The sequence below is a fragment of the Phycodurus eques genome, unplaced genomic scaffold (genome assembly GCF_024500275.1).
Source record: "Phycodurus eques isolate BA_2022a unplaced genomic scaffold, UOR_Pequ_1.1 contig_304, whole genome shotgun sequence".
NCBI lineage: Eukaryota > Metazoa > Chordata > Actinopteri > Syngnathiformes > Syngnathidae > Phycodurus > Phycodurus eques.
In genome coordinates, this window is record NW_026904301.1 from 1 (window position 1) to 22,343 (window position 22,343).

The 22,343-nt window shown below is 47.2% G+C and overlaps 1 protein-coding gene and 1 long non-coding RNA gene across 2 annotated transcripts; one reads left to right on the forward strand and one right to left on the reverse strand.

Annotated features, from left to right (window-relative positions):
• The first annotated feature begins 1,117 nt into the window (after positions 1–1,117).
• LOC133398731 (uncharacterized) lies at positions 1,118–5,790 on the forward strand. Its single transcript, XR_009768005.1, has 2 exons — positions 1,118–1,736; positions 4,290–5,790. It is a non-coding gene; the product is annotated as an uncharacterized LOC133398731 (long non-coding RNA).
• A 2,005-nt stretch (positions 5,791–7,795) lies between these two features.
• Positions 7,796–11,849, reverse strand: LOC133398730 (class I histocompatibility antigen, F10 alpha chain-like). The gene is made up of 8 exons (XM_061670022.1): positions 11,528–11,849; positions 10,548–10,814; positions 10,145–10,423; positions 9,460–9,768; positions 9,278–9,385; positions 9,184–9,201; positions 8,436–8,517; positions 7,796–8,358 (listed from the first exon to the last, which is right to left on the reverse strand). The coding sequence occupies exons 1-7, from the start codon at positions 11,589–11,591 to the stop codon at positions 8,456–8,458; spliced, it is 1,107 nt and encodes a 368-aa protein (XP_061526006.1). The 5' UTR covers positions 11,592–11,849; the 3' UTR covers positions 7,796–8,358; positions 8,436–8,455.
• Between the last annotated feature and the right edge of the window lie 10,494 nt (positions 11,850–22,343).

Here is a 22,343-nt window from a genome sequence, read left to right on the forward strand (position 1 = left end):
AATCACGTGACCGCGCCGAAACACACAACGATACGCGTGCGCACATACACGGAACACACGTGCAGTCGATCTGGTCAAGGAGTTACAAAATGTGACATTTGTGCTCGGTTGATGCGCAAGTCATCATGAATAAAAATGGCGATCCTCTTTCAAATGGAGAAAAATCCAACTCAGTGGTCGCAATGGGAGATGAGAGTCGTTCAGAAAAATACCATTTGTGTCAACTCCTGACGATTTGCGACTTCCTCGACATTTGGCAGATCCACTTGTTGACACTGTTTATGACGTACGTTGCTGCGCATTGTATGCCAGAGTCGTGTAGGATTGCGGCAATACAATGCCGCACTGTGTCATACTAGTGTCCCGTAATCTAAGTGTATTGTGCGACAGTAGTGTGTCATGAACGGAACAGAGGCTAGGACCCAAAAAATGCAAGACTTCCAAAACAAATGGACAGTTTCCAAAAAGAGAGGTTTAATAGACGGGCATAGGTCGGTACAACGGGCAGGCAATCCAAGAAGGGCAACAGTATCCAAGAACATGAGGCAAAGAGGCAAAGGTCGATAATCGGAACAGGGACAAAGTCTTACTGTGAGGTCTGTGACAAGGAATGCTGGAACGTGAACGACAAGGTACAACGAACTGGCAACGAGTGGGAATGAGACACGAGGTTAAATACAAATCTGTAATAGGATGAACGAGGCACAGGTGGTGAAGATGCTCACAGGAGCAGGTGTGTGAGAAACGAGAGAGAGGAAGACAAAACCTGGAACACACACACACATGACATAGGGTCATATAGTATATAGTTGAATTCAGCATAGTGTTGTGCAGTGTATTCTAGTACTATATAGTGGAATAAGCCTGTACAGGTTAATGTTGTATGGTACAGTATGGTGTAATATATACTGTCGTGTATATATATTGTTAGAATGTGAAAATACTAAAAGTCCATTATATTGTAGTACTATGTAGTATAGTGAACTATGGTTCAGTAAAATGTAGACTGGTATGTACTTACCAGATTACAGTGCAGTTTAGTGCAATAAGTTGTTTGTACAGGTTAATAGCGGGTTGAATGGTCATTTTGTAATATACTATGTTATATAGTGTAAGGTTAAATGTATAGCATACATGTACTATAGCGTAATATAGTTTACAGTGTTGTACTGTGTAGTGTTTTATGATACAGTATAATGTAGAATGTACCATAATGTTGTGTAATATAATGTAAAGTATAGTGTGGCGAAGGAGCAATATATTTTTAAAAAATACTATTATTAAAAACCTCCACCGGAGGGCGTGGTCAAACTGACGCGCGGTCACGTCTTCCCTGACAGACAGGCGCGTTCCCGACGCGTGTGGAAAAAGAAGCGCAAAATGACGACGTTGATGGCGGCGGTCGTCCCCGGTCGCTCCCCCGGGGCTCGCCTCCTCCTCCCCGCGGGGACAGCGCCTCCATCCCCGCTGCGGGTCCACTAGACGCCGCCTTCGGAGCTCCGTCAGCCGGGGAGAGAACGCCAGTGGAGCCGCCCACCCCGCAGCCGGTGCACGCACGGCCCCGCTCGGCCTCGCCGCTCGCTTTGGTTCATTATTATTCATTTATACATCTATAATTTTCAAAAAATGACTTATTGATGGATAACGCGCGCGCCCAGTGAGCCGAGATGGAGACCATGGAGAGGGAGTGCAGCGCGCTGGGGGGACTCTTCCAGAACGTCATCGCGGACATGAAGGTAACCGCGCTCGTGGATTCTCATCGTCATCCAAATTCATAATCATCATAATCGTGTGATGGGATGGTGACGTCATAGCACACAGGTGTCGTGGTTGTGGGGGGGGGGGGGGTCTGGGGAATGTGCCGCACCCTCCCGCTTCATTCCACAAATCAATGGCTGGGTTGGGAAGCGCGCCCTATCTCCTGTTTAGTGTCGTGCCCTCAATGTATCCCACAATGCATCTGAGGAACTATCTGGGTCCACTTGATCCACTTGGCTCAACAGTGGGCTTCGCGACCGGGCCCGACCGTCAATTGACACTCTTTTTAATGGTATGGAACAAGTATTATTTTGTGAAAAAATAAAAAGTTGGAAAGAAAATGCGAGTATGTTAGCGATTGGGTAAAAATATAAAATGAAATGTGAACAAGTAGGGTCATGTGAATTATTATTTTTTTGTCCCTCCAAATATGGATAAGAGGGGATTGGATTTAAAAAACACACACACACACACACACACAAATAAGCAGGGGAATGTGAATAACAAGAATTTTAGAATTTTCTTCCCTTGAAAAAAAAAGCAAATAAATAGGGGATCGTGTCCTCAGACCGCTGCTGTTGCCACGGTGACAATTTATGTGCCGGCTGGCTGAAAGATGCCGCGGCGGCCCTGCCCGCCTCCGCCCAAACGCGGGCACGCCAACAAAGACCGGCGCTGCAGTGTTGCCATGGCGACGGCCGGCCACGCAGCCCCAGCGCAGCTTAAGAGGAGGAGGAGTGACGGGTGGTGCAAATGTGTCAAATGACCCGAAGTCGGGAGATGTGTGACGAGCCACCATCCGGGCACGCGCAAAAGTATTGGGACGCGCTCAATTCATCAATCAGAGGTTGGACTAGAATGTCTGAATCTCATTAAGACGTGCAAAGAACATGTTTTTGTCCGATTCATCGAAGCAGTGTGATATCAGCGGCCATTTCGATGTCGTTTCCTCTGAATCGATTCACCTCCTGGCCAGCGGGCGGCGCTTTGCGCGTGACGACTGGCTCGACCAAACATCTGAAGCGAACTGAATCGTAACCTAAGAAATCGAAATAGAATCGAAGGTGGAGGTGCTTAACAATACATAGACACTATCCTAAAATGTTGACCTGGCAGAAGAGGAAGGAAGACGTCAAATGTGACCGACAAGTTTCGACAAATGACACAAAAGGTGAGTTTGGCGTGGAAGAACATTTGCGCAAACGTACTCGCACCATCTCGTTCCAAAGTCTTCCGAGGAGATCGGAAGGCGTCGTATCGCTGCGAACAAATCCCACAACTTTCCCCTGAGCGTGTCCCGATACTTTTGTCCACGTTCTGCTGCAGCGCTCCTCAGTCTGAGGATTCGCGGGGTCTCGCGGATCGACACGATCGATCCGTCTCCGGGCTCTCGATGCGTCCGGAGCTCGAGAGAAGGCACGCACACGTCATGCTGGGTTTCTTCTTCTTGTCTTTGCTCCGCAGGGCAGTTATCCCGTGTGGGAAGACTTTGTCAGCAAAGCCGGCAAACTGCAGTCACAGCTCAGGCAACGTTCACCTTTTTTGAGGTCGACAGAGGTCACATGACTTGACTGGAGTCAGACTTATTAAAGGGCGAGTTTGCCATTTTCGATCAAATCACTTTTCGGGGATCCAACATCTAACGACGTGAATGCCACAGTTCAGCTCACCAATTAGCTTGAGCTTATCTTTATTTTTGTTCAACCTTTAATGAAGAAGACAATCAAATATGTCATGGAAAATCTCATGTTTGCTATTGTGTAACTGGTGTTACTGTGTACATTCAATAGTGAATCACAACCGTTGGTTTCATTCGAATACACAATGTCCTTCAATATGAAGTCATCTTTCTTCGATTTTATTATTTTCTTTGCCATGAAGTGATGACTTGAAAATACAAACCAGTGATGCCTTTCGCAGATATCAAAACACGGACAGCGACACTGAAACGGGAGGAATCGTCCCGAGAAACATGTGTCCAAAAATGCTGAAACTTTTTTCCCCCGGTTGTTATCGGTAGACTGAAGTAATGTGAATGTTTTCGGATTGAATAGCGCTCCACGTTGAGAACAAACGGCGGCCATGCTGTGTGACTCCGACACTTAACAGCATTTACTGTTTCATCAGAAAGTGAGAATAGATCAGCGTTTCAGAGTAAAACTCCAACCGATCATGATTATTTGGACAAGGGTAGAAATCGGCTGATAAAATTGGCCAACGGATGCATTGGTCGGGCCCTAGAAAGGAAGGAACTCCCCTTTGACACCTCCCTGGTAGGCCGGTTGGTGTTTCATTCTTGAGAATTGTTTTCATGTGACCGAGCAAGATTGTACAGTCTGACACGACTTATCTGAAATTGAGCAGGGACTCCGCTTGACCCGCTCGATTTTTGCGACAGTAACTTGGGCTTACTGATGACAATTTTGGCCAACCGGAAGACAATCATTTCCAGTTGGGGGAAAAAAAAATAATCACGAGATGCAAACAATGATGAATGAAATTGAACCAAGTGATCCCGTGATGTTTGGCAGGACGACGGTGGCGGCGGCGGCGGCCTTCCTGGACGCCTTCCAGAAGCTGGCGGACATGGCGACCGGCAGCCGAGGTAGGAGGCGGGCCTCGGCGACAGCTCGGTGGAACTAAACAGCGTCGGAAGCACTGACCGACATTCATAACCTTTGTATTAATTAATCCCTAAACTTTTATTTTCATGACCTCCCATTTTTTTTGGAGGGGTGGGGAGGGGTTGGACTTATGGTACATTATTCGCAGGCTAAAGTACTGCATGTGTTAATTTGGTGCCATTGTTTTGGTCAAGGAACTCTTTTGAAGTGAGTTGCGATACTTCATTAACACAAAAGTAGTGCTTTGTTACCATAGAGTGGCATCTTGGTGCCAAGGAACTATGCTGAAACGAGTTGAGGGGTTTCCTATCGACAAAAGTAGCACATTGAGGCTATGTAGTGTGCCATCTTGGTGCTGAGGAACTATGTTGAACTCAGTTGAGGAGTTTCCTTTGGACAAAAGTAGCACATTGAGGGTATACTGTGGCCTCTTGGCGCCGATAAATGATGTTGAAGTGAGTTTAGGAGTTTCATTTTGAGTTTTTTAAAAGTAGAGCTTTGGCACCATCCATCTTGGTGCTCAGGGCCTATGTTGAAATCAACTGAGGAGTTTCATTTGGCCTCTTCAAAACATTGATTTTGTTGTCCTGAAGCCACTTCGTAAACCAGTTTGGCAGTATGCTTGCGGTCAACGTTCATTGGGACGACCCAATTTCATTTCAGCCAAGCGTTAACTTCCTGGCTGATGTCAAGGCGTTGCTGCGTCAGTATTTCCACATGATGATCTTTCTGGAGCAAAGCAAGCCCACAACATGATGCTGCCACCCCTGTGTTGCACAGTTGGGATGGTGTTCTCAGGCTTGCACCTTTCCCACTTTATCCTCCAACTCTAACCATTCTCATTACGGCCAAGCAGTTCAATTTTAGCTTTTTCACACCACAGGACCTGTCTCAAAAAATGAGGGACTTTGTGCCTCACCTGGGAACTCAGTGAGTTGCTCCAGCTGCTCTCCTACTTTCTCCTCTTCTTTAATGTAGGAGGGAACTGATTCATGCTGCTGCTGCTGCTCAGGAGGTACATGTTGAAAAACACAAGAACGCGTGCCTTTATTATTTCATATTTGCAGCTCGTATCACACCCTTAACAATGGTGGTATGGTGCCAATACTGTACATTGCTACTCGTACTCAAACCTGGACTAAAAAGCTGCAATACGACAACAGACGACGTACTGTACTATTCTGTCCTCTCTGAATGTGCAGTGAGCAGTTTGGCAGAGAACAAACGGTTCTTCAAAAAAGAGTCCACGTGGTTTTGGACGCACCAGTTGAAGTTGACAGTCAAACGAAGCGCCTCACCTGAGAACTCGGTGAGCCGCTCCAGCTCTTTTCCTGCATGCTCCTCGCCCTCCTCCTCCTCTTCTTCTTTAACACGGAGGGGCTCCGGTTCATGCTGCTGCTGCTCGGGGGGAACGTCTCGAAAAATAGTACAACACATGCTTTTGTGATTTCGTATTTGCAGTTCGGAAATGACACATTCCAAACTGGAATCTTTCCATGGGCATTAGCTGGGAATTGACGGTCATTTAATGGCGAGCTGTCACTCACATTGGAGCATCAACCGAGCCCCGGCACAAACAACGCAAATCTGCGAGGAATTGAAAAAAAGACCAAAAAAAATTGTTGAAAATTCTCTTGACATGCCAGAAGACAGAGCACTGCTTTAGTCGAAATGAAACTCCTCAATTCACTTCATCATAGTTGCCATAGTTGCTGGCACAAAAGCAGAAAATTTGGGAGTTTTTCAGCAAATATCAGAGGATAGCACCCCCCCCCCCCCCCCCCCCCCCAAAAAAAAAATAATGTGCGGGAGCACACTTGCCAATCTTGATTTGTTCTTTGAATTATTCAAATTGGACAAACGTGTGTTGTCGTCGAGAGAGCAACCGATTAAAAATACCGATTTTTGTTTGTTTTCTACCATTCACCGAGAGTTGTATTGGGCGAATAAAAATGGCTAAAACGTGGTTTTAGCTGGCCAGCCCTGGTAGTTTTTATTTCTCATGTTTACAATATGCGGACTGAATTACACTATTCACAAAAATACACGACGTATAACCTTTCTGGGTGAACTTCATTTTGTCTCCATACACTTACCACCGTCAATGTAAAACGAAACAATGTGATTCAAGTGCGTCGATGATGTGACTCAAAACCAAACCGACCTGCTTTGTGTCGCCGAAGTTCAACTCGAGGCTTGAAAACAGCGTCCAGCAGTCGGCGCTGTCGCTCGATCTCCTGTTTGGATCGACACAGTTCCTCCTCGGACTCCGCCATCGTTGTTTCAAACGCCACAAATATTTCTTCAACGGCAGCGTTTCGTCGCTGATTCACCAAAGCTCGCAGCATTTGGACTTTGCACATTTTGTTTCCCCTCCACAACAATAACAACATGTTGGATATATTTTAGAAGTTATCATTTCTTTGTATGAGTATTATGGACAATTTTTAGAAAGAATGATGTCTCGCCTTCAAGAAGATGACTCAGCAGGAATCATCAGAGAGAAGGACGTGGCAGGTGTTGGTGCCATGTTTTCACCTTGAAAGCCTCCCCTTAGTGTGTTGTGTCTTGTAAACTTAGAAACCTCCCTATTTCAAATAAATACAGGAGCGACGGGAGAGATTGTTGAGAGCGTGTTGAGAGGCTGTAATCTGAACAATCTCCCATTCGCCGCCCTCATGAGAAAAAGAAACCAGCGTCTTCATTCCTTTTGTCTATTTTTTATAATGTTGGGCAAGATAAATCCAACACAACAACACTTTAGCGGGCTCTGTGCTTCGTGTCGCTAACTTCCGTGCCTGTTTTTTTTTTTTGTTCGCAGCATACACGTTTCGATACGAATATTGTGGTTTTTTTTGTTAATTTTTTTTATTCATAAATGTGTATTCAACGACGCTATAACAACAAATTATGACGTCGCTCGCTAGCACTAGCTTAGCTTTAGCTTGCTCACTTCCGCATTCTCGCTCAGCGAACCGAGCTGACGAGAGCGCTTTGCGGTGAATAAATCGTCCAAAACGGTGACGACGACAAAGTGTTCCCTTTTCGACGTGTATCGACCTTCGGTGCGGTTATGTACTTGTCCCAATTGAATTGTTGAGCGAAACGAATGACGTATCTTGACCGCGACGGGCACCGTCTCCATCTTGTTTGCGTTCTTCTTCGTTGGCGAAACGCGAACTGGCGAGGACGCCGCCTGGCGGGCGCCGTGGTCGCCCGAACTGCCAGCAAGACGCAAGCGCTATCAATCAAACGTGTCCATTGTTTCAGATTAGTGATCTTCCGACAAATTATGGATCGGAACTAAAAATATCGGCTACCTTGGTCCAAAGTTTTGTTTACGAACACTCGCTGTGAAACTATGAAAGGATGTAGTAAGATTTCAATGAAAATTCTGTATCATGACACGAGCATGTGATGAATCTCCTCATTTTATTAGCAAGGTTTATCAATGCAAATTTGTCAATCAATCACAAAGTCGCTTTTTTCCCAGTATTTTACAAGGATTTATATTGAATTGCAGAATTCCAAAAACAAATGCAATCGACGACATTGTCCCATTCTGAGCAACGTACAAATTGACAGAGTTGTTTGTTGAAGTGAAAAGCGGTCCTGGAATCGATAACAGGATTATAAAATCATTTTGGACTGATAAAAGGAGTGCGAGGCAAACCGGCAATCGACACATTGTGATAGCAATTCATCGTAGCTGTTCAAGTGCTTGATACAACGAAAGAAGAAATCCTCTCATTGTGTGACTGCGCCGATTTCTGACAAACTTAACGGACAGAAGAAAGCAACCCGATCAACTCCAACGAGTCTCACCCAAGACACCAAAGCCAGCAAAAACTGTGACTTAACAGAAACATCTTAATTGCACAAATTGTCTGCGTGAAGAACAAATCCCATCTCTGTTTTCAAGCCCAAGTGTGATGAGAAAGCGCTCGATGGAGACATCTCTCTCGTGTTCCGACACCTGCACGGAGAAGAGCACGCGAATGCACCTGGAAAGAGTCCCGAGAACACGAGCGGAGTCCACGTCAGCGAACTCACCGTGCGACGGCGGCTGCGTCTCACTCGGAAGCGGGCGTCGGGGCGGCGGGCTCGGAAGCGGGCTCGGAATCGGCGTCGACGGCTGCCGTGAATGAAAAAAAAGATGTGAATGAAAACAAGTCCGACTGTGGAAGGAAGGACATTTGCTCCACGAAGGCCTCTTGAATCCATCTTCACTCGTACTTTGAGCTGCGGTTGGGACAAATCTTCTACTTCCTGACTACGAGAGTGCGGTGGGGAACTTCTTTGGAATCGTACAGTTCATAGCCGCATATTTACAATTCCACATTCATGAATTCGGATGTTGGGGAATATTTATTGAGGGGAAGCTATCTTCTGTTATTCGCCGTCTTTGCGCTCAGCCCAAAACCATAGCGAATATTAAAATAGAGGTTTGGCGCCGCCCGGCGGCATCTCGGGGCCAGGGAACTTTGTGGAAGCGAGGGGAGGAGCTTCAATCGAACGAACCCCAGTGCGGCTTTGGCACGCTTCGCCGTCGAGGGCCGAGGAACACGAGTGAACTAAGTCGTACGTTTTCCACGAAATCTAAATTGACTTCAATTCGGTTTCAGGTTTTCTCTGCCTTAGGGAGCGAGTCCTTTTTTCCACAACGATGGCGACATCGACATTCACGTGCTGACTATTTGCGACTCCTCGTGCACACTTTTGGAGCAAAGGTCCACGTCAGACCTTCGCACGAGCGCTTTGCCGACTGCGGCTCAAAGGAAACAGAAGGCGTCGCACTTACAAGCTGGATCGTATTTGGCTGCGAAGAAAAAAGAGACACAAAGGTCACGATGGGCACAAATCTTCCCGACAGAGCGAACGTCGGCGTCCCTCACCTCGTCTGCTTTTGTAAAGCTTGACGAGGACCGCGACCGCCGCCGCCGCCAGAGCGAGGACCGCCAGCGGGACAGCGACGGCCAGCGCCATCTTCCTCTTTTCTTCCTCTTCGCAGAGTGAGAAGAAAGAAGAAAACGTGTGAGCGATCGTTCCGACGCGCGACGATCTGAGCGTCGGTCACCTCGGATGCGCGCGTTGCTCCGGACGCTTCTCCTCTCCAGCTTGGCGACGATGTCGTCCGCCACGCCGGACAGCTGGAACACGCATTCGTAGCGGCCCTCGGCTTCATCGGTCACCTCCGCTTTCAGGTCGGCCGTCGTCTGGAAGGTTCCGTCGTGGTTGCGGAGGGTCTCTCCCGTCTCCACGTCCTCGTGGAGCTCCTCGCCGTCCTTCCTCCAAAACAGGGCGGCCGCGCCGGGGTAGAAACCCGTCGCGTGGCAGGTGACCGGAGAGGACGGCGTCTTCTGGAGGAGAGACACCGTGGGAAGCTCTGCGGGCCGAGGGAGACGTGGACACCGGGTGAGAGAGGGGCAGAGACGGAGAGAGAGAGCGTGGGAGAGGAGGAAAAGATGGGGAGAACGTGTGAGAGGACAAAAGAGAACTTGTGAGAGGAACAAAGATGGGAAGAATGTGTAAGAGGAGGAAATATGGAAAGAAAACGAGTTGAAGGGAGCGTGTGAGGAGAAAGTATGGAGACAATCAGTGACAGATTGAAAAGAGAGAGATTGTGTGAGAGGGTGAAAAGATGGAGAGAACAAAAGATGGAGAAAACGTGAGAGAGAGGAAAGGAGCGAACGAGGAAAGAGTGCAGCTTGTAATGCCAGTAAAGGTCCTGTAGGGGGCGTGCTAACATGATGTGACTGCACCTGTTCTCATCAGGAAGTCCCTCCCATTGGTCACATGCTTCTTCAAGTAAGAAGGACAAATCTCAGTGTAGTAGTTCTTCAGGTTTAGCTTCCAAAGTTCGTGACTGTCCCACTTGAGTTTGGTGACGAAAGCTTGTGGGTGAGCTGCGATCCATCTCATTGTCTTCACCTCCAACGAGATGAAGGCTTCTCCATCGTAACTGTCGTGTTGCCAACCATCGACCTCATCGGTCTCGTCGTCCCATTCGCAGCCGTACATCACCTGGATCATGTGAACACCTGAGAGAACGACGTTGAAGAGTGACGCCATGTCGAGAGAGAAGGAAACGTGTTTATGAGGAGGAAGAACGTGTACGAGCACATGAAATCTATTTGAATTGTGGAAAGCTGAACGTCAACAAACCTCCAGTTTGGTTGAAGCGCGCTTTGGCAGTTTCGATGTTGATTTTGTTGACCTGCTCATTACCAATACTGATCTGTGTCTGTCCCTCCCAGTAGTGAGGATCATCTGCTGTGATTTTGTTCATCCAGTCCTGTTTGGGTTTTGTTTTCCTGCTCTTGCTGTCGTAGCGCAAAATCGGAACGTCGTCAACATAACCGACCTCCGAGAAGTCTGGGATGTTTGGAATTTGAGACGATGCTGTCATGAAATACTTGAGCGTGTGAAGCACTGAAAGAAAAAACAAACAAAAAGGTTGATCTTCCTTTTTTGTTTGATGGCCCAAAATCTTGCACTCTTCCTATTTCAAATGATTTCGTCTTCCGTTGAAACATTTGAACGTCTTTTTTAGGGAAAATAAATGAAAATCAAAAGATACAAAACATTCCATTTTCTTTTGTGGTCATTTCAATACTTGAATATTTATTTAAACGTATTCTTACACACAAATTTCTCAATGGATTCGACAACAGACGCTCATCATTCTTTTGATTTCATTTTCACGACTTCCGTATCATGTTACAATTATCATGCCCTTGCTAAATAAATGGATTTAATAGTCCTTAATAACAGATTCGTCAATAAATATAGACGATATATTTTGTAAACTTAAGTTGTAACTCTGGAAAAGGAACTTCTGACAATAAATATGTTAGAATGATGATCTACTAAAAGATACGCTAAACACTTTTTTTTTTTTTTTTTACACAGATTTTGTTTGTCGTTATTTCAAGAAATGAGATTTTATTTGTATTTTTTTCCCCACATATATTGAAATGCCGCCTCCGTGAGGCGAATATTCCAATGGCAGCTTTGCCAAGTGAAACCAGTTGCAAGAACTTCGGACTGAGGGTCCAAGTGTTGCTTCCGGCAAAGTCAAGAGCGTCGACACCAATCATCGGAACACGATCGGGATCATCAAGTTGTGGACAAAGTGCACTTACCGGGCGTCACGCTGTGGATTTGCGCAGCCGCGACAAACAAGACAAACAACTTCAGCGTCGCCATGTTTTGCTCCTTTTCGTCCACAAAGTGACGACGACTCCTCGTCGACGGCCGAACGGCAAATGACAGCAAACCGGAACACGCGCCTTCTCTACGGTGCCGATGACGTCACTTTCGCTTTCCTCATCATCGGGCGACAAGATTTGACTCGCGTGGCGTCGTTGTGTCGCTCAAATGAAGTCGAGGGTGCGAAATTGGAGACGAGAAGCAGCGCGAGTGTTTTGGGAAGCTTGTGCTGAAACAGCGACGCTTTCGCTTTCGTTCTTGGCGCGCGCGCGCGAGCCTTTCGGGGAAGTCACGTGACCGCGCCCGCCCACTTTCCGAAGAAACATACGACGACGTGCGTGGAGGAAAACTCCATTTGCGCTACGTTCATGCAAAAGTAATCACACTTCCCAAGGGTGTGGATTTTCCTCTCATTTTGTCAGTTCCAGGAAAATATTTGATGTTTGTTGGGATGATAAGAAAAATAGAGTGAGGTCACACATTCTGAGGGGCCGTAGGCGCAGAATGGCAGCCACGCTTCGTCAGACTGCTTCGCAAGTCGTGTCTTTGAGTGCCTAGAAAAGTGCTGTACGAGTGTCATGCGTTGGATTGAGTATGAGAATCAAGTTGTATTTTTATCTGTAAAAGAAAATGTCATATTACAACTCCGGCATAGAGTTATATTGTTGTAATTTGAGAATAAAAGTTGCATATTGTCAATGAAAAGAGAATGCACTCTATTGTTAGATAAAAAGCTGCACTTTTACAAGAATTAAGTTGTATTTTGGGGGGTTTTAGAGGCATCGGTTTATCTTGAGAATATTTTATTTTTGCTATTTCTTCGCTTGATAGGAGTTTTCGTTTAGATACCTGTGGATGTTTCAGCGTTCTGCAAAGTTTTATTTTTATGAGTAAGTCACAATCAAAAATAAGAACGAAGTTGTCTATTCCAGAAAAAGAACGGCAAACAATGCAGTCAAGCATAAGAAATCAATGTTTTTATTGTAGTTTCTTCCATTTAAAAACCAAACAAAAAAGAGACAGAAGCATGCACACATTCCTGGCAGCAGCCTAAAACTTAAAATCAGCTTGGGTGGGAACACGAGCGTCGTTGAGAACAGGCCCGGCTGGTTTGGTGTTTTTCTTCAAGCATCAGAAAAGGTTACGTGACATCTTCAGCAACCAAATTTGTTCTGTGTGAACGGCCGACGTTGAATTCCTCCTTCATTCATGCGGAACCCTTGGGGGGAACGGACAAATGAATAATTATTAAGACAAAAGCCCGACATCAATCAATAGACCCGGGAGGGTTTTTTTTAAACACGTAAAATAAAGACTTTGATTTGACAAACATTTGATCCTCTTAAAACAAATAAAAGTCGTATTAAATCTGGAGCATTTTGAGCAATACAGCATGTACAACATTCGCAGAAGCAGCAGCGCAGCCAATGAGTCCGCAGCACTCAATGCATGTACACTATGTACAAGCAGAAAACAAACCGCAGTTTGGCACTAGGCACACTTCCAAAATCACGTGTTGACAAAAAATATATATACAAAAAGTTGTAAATTAGAGAAGTGCTTATAGTTGGGGTAAATCAGAGGAATTTCAACTCAAACATCATTTTGGGTGGAATTGAGCAATCATTTTGAGATTTTTTGGGGGGGGGCAAAATTATATATATTATAAAAGGGGGAAGCGGGCATTTCCACCATCAGAGAAGAAGGAAAATGATGTAGTGGGACAAAAAAGAAAAAATGTAAATCTGGCATTGCTACTATTACGAAATATAGTATATTTTTATTTGATGTAACTGGTTTAATTAAAAAAAGCAAAAATAAATACTCCAATTTGGCAATAATTCTGGGGAAAAAAACAAACGCTGCCATTTCTGCTATGCGAGTTGTAGTCCAAAAAATATTTGGTATGATTGACCTCATTTAAACTAAATAAATAAATACATTTAAAAAGTGGGGGGGGGAAGCTCCAATGTGGGATAAAGCGGATGTATTTTTGGCCATTTCCATGTGAAAAGTAGCCAAAATTATTTTGCTGTAATTCAGCTAACAAAAAGGGTGGAAAAAAGATCCAATGGGGTGGGGGGGGGGCATCTTTTTTACCATTTCCACCATGGAAGAAGTCATCAAAAATGATTACTTGGTATAATTGGAATGATAAAAAAAAATATGGACCAAAAAAAAAAAAAAAAGGAAAATTTTTTGTTTGTTTGTTTGTTGCCATTTCCACCGTGAAAGCCGTAGTCAAAAATAAAAAAGGGGGGTTGGGAAATTGCAGCATGAAAAGAAAACAAAAAAAAACAAAAAAAACATCTGGTTTGGTTGGAGGGAGGCGACCTGAGGGTCTCGACAATCGCTTGTTGTTCCTGAGTGCTAACGAGGAAAACTTGCTGGGCTGAGCTCGGACGCTATTTACAGCCATTTAGTCCGTCCTTCCTTTTCTCCGCTTTAGCATCCTCAAACGTTTTCCTGGCGAGCGGGAAGAACCCGCGACGTCTTTTGCGGGTTCCCCCGGTCTACGCCTCGTGGATGGCGATGCGCGGCGAGCGACGGAAGTCGACGGAGGCGGACGAGCTGCGGTAGAAGGAGCGAGTCTGGCGGTGGAGGCGCGCCCGCTTGCTGCCCACGCACAGGCTGCGCTTGCTGGACGAGATGATCTCCGTGATGAACTTCTTGCAGTCCACGCACACCTCCATGGACGCCCAGTCCCCCGTCAGCTCCTTGGGGAGGTCCGGGTCGCCCCGGGTCGGAGGTGACGCGTCGTCGTCGTCGTCGTCGTCACCCGTGCCCGACTTGCTGAACCTGAGAAAGACGGCAAACACGAACGCTAAACAGAGCTCTCTCGGGACGTTTATTTGTGTACTGAAAAAATAAAAAAAGATTAACAAGGTAATAGTGGTCGCAGAGAGAAGATATGCTGCTGCGTGTTAAAGTAGCAACTGTGAAAGTTTGTAACTACCAAATGTTTGCCAATTTCTGGTAGCCCGCCTGTGGCATTTCAAATTATATGTTAGCATTCAGCTCGCAGGCTTTTGTGAGATGAAATTATATGGTTCGGTCGAGCCCTTTTGGTGTTTACATATATAATGTTTGATTATTTTGTTGTGTGCTCCGTTTGTATGTGTTGCTGCTAAAACATTTTCTAACTTTAAATTAAAAAAAAAAAAAAAAAAAAAAAAAAGTTATTTTCAAGCTATTTTCTCTTTGTTAAATAAAAATCTAGTCGTATCTAAAAACTAAAAATATCCCAATGTAATTTTCAATGGGTCTACGATTCAAATATTTTACAATTTCTTTTTTTTTTTACATTCTTCTTAATTAGAAAAATATATATAATCTATACAAGACTTGCATAGAAATCCTGTACTGCATCTAAAGTAAGAAATCATCTTTGTTAGCTCGAGGCATGTTTGAAGGCGAGATGTCTCGCCTTCAAGACGATGACTCAGCAGGAATCATCAGAGAGAAGGACGTGGCCGGGACGTGGCAGGTCAACGTTGGTCCCATGTTTTCACCTCGAAACCCTCCCCTTAGTGTGTTGTGTCTTGTAGCTTAGTACGTTATGTCTTGTAAACTTAGAAAGCTCCCTATTTTCAAATGAATGCAGGAGCGACGGGAGAGATTGTTTAGAGCAGACATGCCCAAAGTCCGGGCCCCGTGTTCATATTTCCACTGGCCCGAAGCCTCTGTCATCAAACCATTCCTATGTGGCTGGCCCGGCAGTACAAAATACACGCGCAGTTTTATATTTCACCACAGGGTGGCAGTAAACTTGTGGCTGAACTCTCGCGGGGCCGTTTTGCGCATGATCTGTTTTTCGCCCATTTCTAAAATGGCAACCGGAAGTAAGAAAAGGAAAGTTGATAGCGAGGGCCGACGTTTCCAGGACAAATGGAAGTCTGCATATTTCTTCACTGAGTTTCGAAACAACTGCGCCTGCCTAATTTGCCAAGAGGCTGTGGCTGTGTTCAAGGAGTTCAATATAAAGAGGCACGACCAGACGGAACACGCTAATGACGACAAGCTAACTGGGAACAATGGAAGCAACTGGAAGCCGGTTTAACGGCACAGCGACGCTTTTTCACAAGAGCCAGTGAGTCGAAGGAAAACGCAACAAAGGCGAGCTACGAGGTGGCAACGCTGATTGCCGAGCACCGCAAACCTTTTACTGAGGGTGAATTTATTCAAGACTGTGTGGTGAAAATGGTGGAGAACATTTGTCCTGAGAAAAAGCAACAGTTCGCCAATGTTCGCCTGGCTCGTAGCACCGTGTCACGAAGGAGCGAAGAAGTTTCTTCTGATATTAAGAGACAGTTGGACGCAAAAGGAGTGGAGTTTGAATTGTTTTCGTGAGCCTGTGACGAAAGCACGGATGCATCCCACAGCGCTCAGTTCCTGATTTTTTGGAGAGGAGCGGACAGTGAAATGAACGTGCGTGAAGAGCTACTTGACCTCCAGAGCCTCCGGGACCAAACAAGAGGGAAAGATTGATTTGCTTCTGTTTGTTCCGCCATCACGGGGATTATTACGGATGGCGCACCTGCCACGGTCGGCGAGCACAGTGGATTATCAACCCGAGTGTGTCACAAAGAAAGCGAAGGAGGAGGTAACGCTACAAAACTCCATTGTATTATGTGCCACACCCTTTCCGTGGATCTCGGTGACGTTCCAGCCCACCTGCAGCTGGAGCTCATTGAGCCGCAGCGTGACACGGAGTGTCGCAGCCGGTGCCGACGACTCCCTCTTGTCAACTGGATAAACAAAGACAGGTTCCGAGAGAGTCGTACATTTGCTAAGAAAATGTTGAGCTTGTTTGGCTCGACCTAGTTGTGTGAGAAGACATTCTCAGTCACGGACACGAACACGAACAAGAACCGCGTGAGGACAAGACGACGTGACTCCCACCTTGCGCATGAAAACCACCGCTTTTGAGCCAGACCCGCCCCATCGACTGCAGTCGAGATCTCAGTATCGCCCTTCACGTGAATGCAAATTCATTCTGATGCATTTCAGAAAAATACTTTATTTTGCATTTCATTCATTTTTATTTGAACCTTCATTTATCCAGGCCAGGCAGTCATGAGATCTAGCGAGCAGCAGACAGCCTAGTAAAACGGTAAACTAAAAATACAAAAAAGCATTCCCCTCGTCGGTAGCGTGTCAAATTAACGCTGGCCCGCGTGACCATTTTTTTACGGCAATGTGGCCCCTGAGCCAAAACGTTTGGGCACCCCTGGTTTAGAGCGTGTTGAGAGGCTGCAATCTGAACAATCTCCCATACGCCCTCCTCATGAGAAAAACAAAGCGGCGTCTTCGTTCCTTTTGTGTCTATTTTGTAGAATGATAAATCCAACGCTAAGAAATGGATAGATGCTGCTGAGAGAGCACTTGAAGTGATAGGAGATTGCGAGAAGCACATTAACGCATACGATGGCTTTGAACTTGTTTATGCCTCGAAGAGGAGTCATGAAAAATGTGTTAACTTGCGCGTCAGAGGGAGTCATTTTTCGGGTTACGGAGTGACGCGACGGTAATGAAGGATGATAAAACGGGGAATGAGGGAGAAGCGTGTGGAAATATGAACGCACGTTCGGGATAATAGTAGGCCGTCGACCAGTATATGCCACGTGAACATTTGGGAATATAAAGGAAGTCGGTAAGCGTCGTCAGTAGACGTGCATAGAAGTTCCTGTTTGTGGCAGACCGGATGAAGACATTTACGCAAGGGACACCGGTCGGCTGAAGACCCCCTTACCATATTAAATTGATACAATGTAAGGAATATGAATACAGTACAGTGAATGCAATCCTTTCCATTCACAGCAGTGGGCGGATGTGTCAAGTTGAGTTGCTACTGACTTACGAGAGGGAGTTAGGGTGTGTCTAACGACCAGCTACATACGATATGAGACGGTGCCTCGTTTGCATCGTGTGCCAGGGAAATTATGAGGAGGACATGTTTTTGAGAACGGCTAATATGCTGTGAGGATGAATCTGTTTGATTGTCTCCCCAGATTCAGCACGAGAGCAGGGAAGACAAAGAGGATTTGGCCATCTGTCTGGCAAGCCAATTTGGAGGAGCTTTATTGATTTGCATTCTGTCTCCTAAATCAGGTTGATTACAACACTTTGTGGACAAGCGGAGAGCTACTTTTTGAGCTAAAGGGACAAATTCATCAGGGATAGTATTCTTAGATTTCTAAAAATAAGATAACAGGGTTGCCTGCCCCAGTTATGGGGGACTGGTTCCTTACAGCGGTCGGGGAGGCTTGGTCAATGTGGGACATAAAGTAATAATTCACAAAAGGGGTCATCGGGAAGCACCGTATACAGATGAATAAATACGAGTTAAGGTTGATTGAGGAAATAGCAGACAGAATAATCTGGGAAGTCCTGCGGTGCCCTGAGCCCTAAAATCGCCGGGAACTCGCACTAAAATGTTCAATGGCAGGACATCGGCATCCCAGCTAGGGGGCCCGTTTTACGACTGGTGCGTTACGTCTGAGGATAAGAGACAGAGGTCGGGAGGGTTGCAACTCGGAGACAACTGGAAAATGGAAGACAAGAACAAAGGTTAGTTAGACTTCCAAATCTTAATTGAACAAGCTAGAAAGTAAGCGGATAGAAACCAAATTTAGAAGCTACGACAGAAACGCCGTTGACCGAACAGGTGACTACGGGAGGCTCGGTCGTGTTAGCGGGACCTTATTGACAAGTGAAAACCCAGTGTGTCCCCTCGCATACGCTGTCACAGCCGCGGGTCGCTCGCCGGTTTCGGCTTTTCAGTTCATCCGCAACGATAACAAAGACACAAGCGATGCCGGGAAGCCAGGAAGGGGGGCGCGACGGTTGTTATTCGTCACGAGAGACTCAGAGAGACTCGTCAACCTGACGATTGCATCTACATGAAGGATGTTTCTCATGACAGAAAAGAATTATGCGCAGCGACGTGGCTGGAAAGACGGACATACGAGCGAGCCGTTTCTTGTACACCCGGGGAGTCATAAGACGAAATCAGTCGGTGCCAGAGCTATTTTTAAATCGTCAATCGAGCAGGAATATCGCGGTACGGAGGAGGAAAACCACGTGTCGTGATTGTCATGGTGAGTTCAAAGCGATCGACTTTCAAATACGAGTTACGTGATGGCAGTGGAGGAGGCGGTTTTTGCCCAAACGGGAACGAGGGAAGTGGGATATTAATTGCGTGAAAAACTAAAAGCCTCAGGAGGCTGCACAAGTTGCATAGCTCGCGAATTCCAAATTGAGATCCGCGGATTGGGTAAGCACACAAAATGCTTCCAAAGGGGTTGGTTGGGAATTACGAGTCAACCAATACATATTCTGTGTCCAATGTTTATGGTTTGTCTTCAATGTTTGTGTCGTGTTGAGTAAAAGCAGAAATGAAGCACCACTGGGTCAAATTCACTCATGCGGAGAAGGCTTTTACGCACTTTGCGGGGTCATCTGAGACTAACATGTTTATGACGACCGAGGACATCGTGACGGACAAGTGGGTCAGGTCTCCACAGACCGTTGACTAACTTTTATCTCTTGCTGATACTTCTTTTGGCTGGTGATGTTGAACTAAACCCTGGGCCACTGCTACCTGGGCCAACATCACTGCCAACTGGGCCTTTACCTCGAGCAGCCGGGCTAACACCAATGCTAGATCAGCTAACATCATTGCTAGCTAGGCCTCCACCTCTGCTTGCTGGGCCTCTACCACTGCCACCTGGGCCAACACCACTGCTAGTTGGGCCAACACCACTGCTAGTTGGGCCTCCACCACTGCGAGCTGGGCCTCCACCATTGCCGGCTGGGCCTCCACCACTGCTAGGTGGGCCTCCACCACTGCTAGCTGGGCCTCTACCACTGCCACCTGGGCCAACACCACTGCTAGTTGGGCCAACACCACTGCTAGTTGGGCCTCCATCACCGCTAGCTTGGCCTCCACCACCGCTAGCTGGGCCTCCACCACTGCCACCTGGGCCAACACCACTGCTAGCTGGGCCTCCACCTCTGCTACCTGGGCCAACATCACTGCCAACTGGGCCTTTACCTCGAGCAGCCGGGCTAACACCAATGCTAGATCAGCTAACATCATTGCTAGCTAGGCCTCCACCTCTGCTTGCTGGGCCTCTACCACTGCCACCTGGGCCAACACCACTGCTAGTTGGGCCTCCACCATTGCCGGCTGGGCCTCCACCACTGCTAGGTGGGCCTCCACCACTGCTAGCTGGGCCTCTACCACTGCCACCTGGGCCAACACCACTGCTAGTTGGGCCAACACCACTGCTAGTTGGGCCTCCATCACCGCTAGCTTGGCCTCCACCACCGCTAGCTGGGCCTCCACCACTGCCACCTGGGCCAACACCACTGCTAGCTGGGCCTCCACCTCTGCTACCTGGGCCAACATCACTGCCAACTGGGCCTTTACCTCGAGCAGCCGGGCTAACACCAATGCTAGATCAGCTAACAACATTGCTAGCTAGGCCTCCACCTCTGCTTGCTGGGCCTCTACCACTGCCACCTGGGCCAACACCACTGCCACCTGGGCCAACACCACTGCTAGTTGGGCCTCCACCACTGCGAGCTGGGCCTCCACCATTGCCGGCTGGGCCTCCACCACTGCTAGGTGGGCCTCCACCACTGCTAGCTGGGCCTCTACCACTGCCACCTGGGCCAACACCACTGCTAGTTGGGCCTCCATCACTGCTAGCTGGGCCTCCACCACTGCTGGCCGGGCCTCCACCACCGCTAGCTTGGCCTCCACCACCGCTAGCTGGGCCTCCACCACTGATAGCTGGGCCTCCACCTCTGCTAGCTGGGCCTCCACCTCTGCTAGCTGGGCTTCCGCCTCTGCTGGTTGGGCCTCTTCCTCTGCTAGCTGGGCCTCTACCACTGCCAGTTGGGCCTCCATCACTGCCAGTTGGGCCTCCATCACTGCTAGCCGGGCCTCCACCACTGCTGGCCGGGCCTCCACCACTGCTAGTTGGGCCTCCACCACTGCGAGCTGGGCCTCCACCATTGCCGGCTGGGCCTCCACCACTGCTAGGTGGGCCTCCACCACTGCTAGCTGGGCCTCTACCACTGCCACCTGGGCCAACACCACTGCTAGTTGGGCCTCCATCACTGCTAGCTGGGCCTCCACCACTGCTGGTTGGGCCTCTGCCTCTGCTAGCTTGGCTTCCACCACTGCCGGCTGGGCCTCCACTACTGCCGGCTGGGCCTCCACCACTGCCGGCTGGGCCTCCACCACTGCCGGCTGGGCCTCCACCACTGCCGGCTGGGCCTCCACCACTGCCGGCTGGGCCTCCACCACTGCCGCCTGGGCCTCCACCACTGCCGCCTGGGCCTCCACCACTGCCGGCTGAGCCTCCACCACTGCCGGCTGGGCCTCCACCACTGCCGGCTGGGCCTCCACCACTGCCGCCTGGGCCTCCACCACTGCCGCCTGGGCCTCCACCACTGCCGCCTGGGCCTCCACCACTGCCGCCTGGGCCTCCACCACTGCCGCCTGGGCCCCCACCACTGCCGGCTGATGCGGAAGCTGGCAGCGTAAAGCTATATGCAAACATTGCCAATAAAAGAAACAGGGGGCTTCCAAACCCCGCAATACTAAAGCACCGGAAATGCAGGGTGTTCCAAACCGTTAATAACTCTAAATTAATATGGGACTCAACACGTAAACCAAAAGGCATTATTTGTGCACACTTAAATATACGAAGCATTTTAACAAAAAGTGATCAGGTCAAACACCTTCTCACTGACTCTAATATTGACTTCCTCTGCCTATCTGAGACATGGCTCCATGAATCTTCGCCCTCAGCAATACTATCTGTACCTGGTTAGAAAATGTTTAGAAACGACAGACAGGCTTCTAAGGGAGGAGGTGTTATGATTTATGCCAAGGACACTTTTAATTGTAATGAAATACATGTTACATATGAGAATGGATTAGAATTTCTTGGACTAACTGTTTCTTTGTCACAGCAAATGTCTTTTATTCTTATAGTTATTTGTAGGCCTCCCTCATCAAATGCCGCTTTTTATGAAAAGCTGGAAATGTTACTGAAACAACTCAATCTTGCAAAAGAGGTGATAATAATGGGTGACCTAAATGTTAATTGGGAAGTTAACAAAGTTAGGAAACAATTGAAAAGGGTCATGGATGATATGGATATGACTCAGGTAATTAATGGCCCTACGAGAATTACAAACTCCACCCGAACTCAGATTGATCTCGCTTTTACTAATAGGCCAGAAAGGATCTTGAAGCCATACAATATGCTCACAGGATTGTCTGATCACAATCTTATAATGGTCACGAGAAAATTAAATAAAAAGCGCTTCAAACCCTTGGCCACCACTGAATCCAATAGGATACCAAAACATGAACAACAAAATTTCCAAGATTCTATCCAAGAAGTAAACTGGGATGTATTACTTGCTGGTAAAAATTTAGATGAGGATTGTTCTAAATTTGCCAACAAAATACAAAAAATTCTTATACAATTTACACGGATAATTCAACTAAAAGCTAGAAAGAATGGCCTTCCTTGGTTAAACACATTTATTCTGAAACTGATGAAAGAACGCGATCATTCCTTGAAATTGTCGGTCAAATCAGGATACAATAGACAGCACTTTATTTCACTGAGAAATAGGGTAGTGAAAGAAATAAGAGAATCTAAAGCTGACTTTTTCATGACTGCTTTGAATAGTGCGAAGGGAAATTCAAAAATAACCTGG

Bases quoted from the DNA above. Each gene is read 5' to 3' on its own strand.
- LOC133398730 (XM_061670022.1), bottom strand. From the start codon at position 11,591: ATGGCGACGCTGAAGTTGTTTGTCTTGTTTGTCGCGGCTGCGCAAATC. The intron at 10,815-11,527 runs GTAAGTGCACTT...TTTTTCTTTCAG, and splicing joins AATCCACAGCGTGACGCCCG to TGCTTCACACGCTCAAGTAT. The intron at 10,424-10,547 runs GTTTGTTGACGT...TCGTTCTCTCAG, and splicing joins GCGCTTCAACCAAACTGGAG to GTGTTCACATGATCCAGGTG.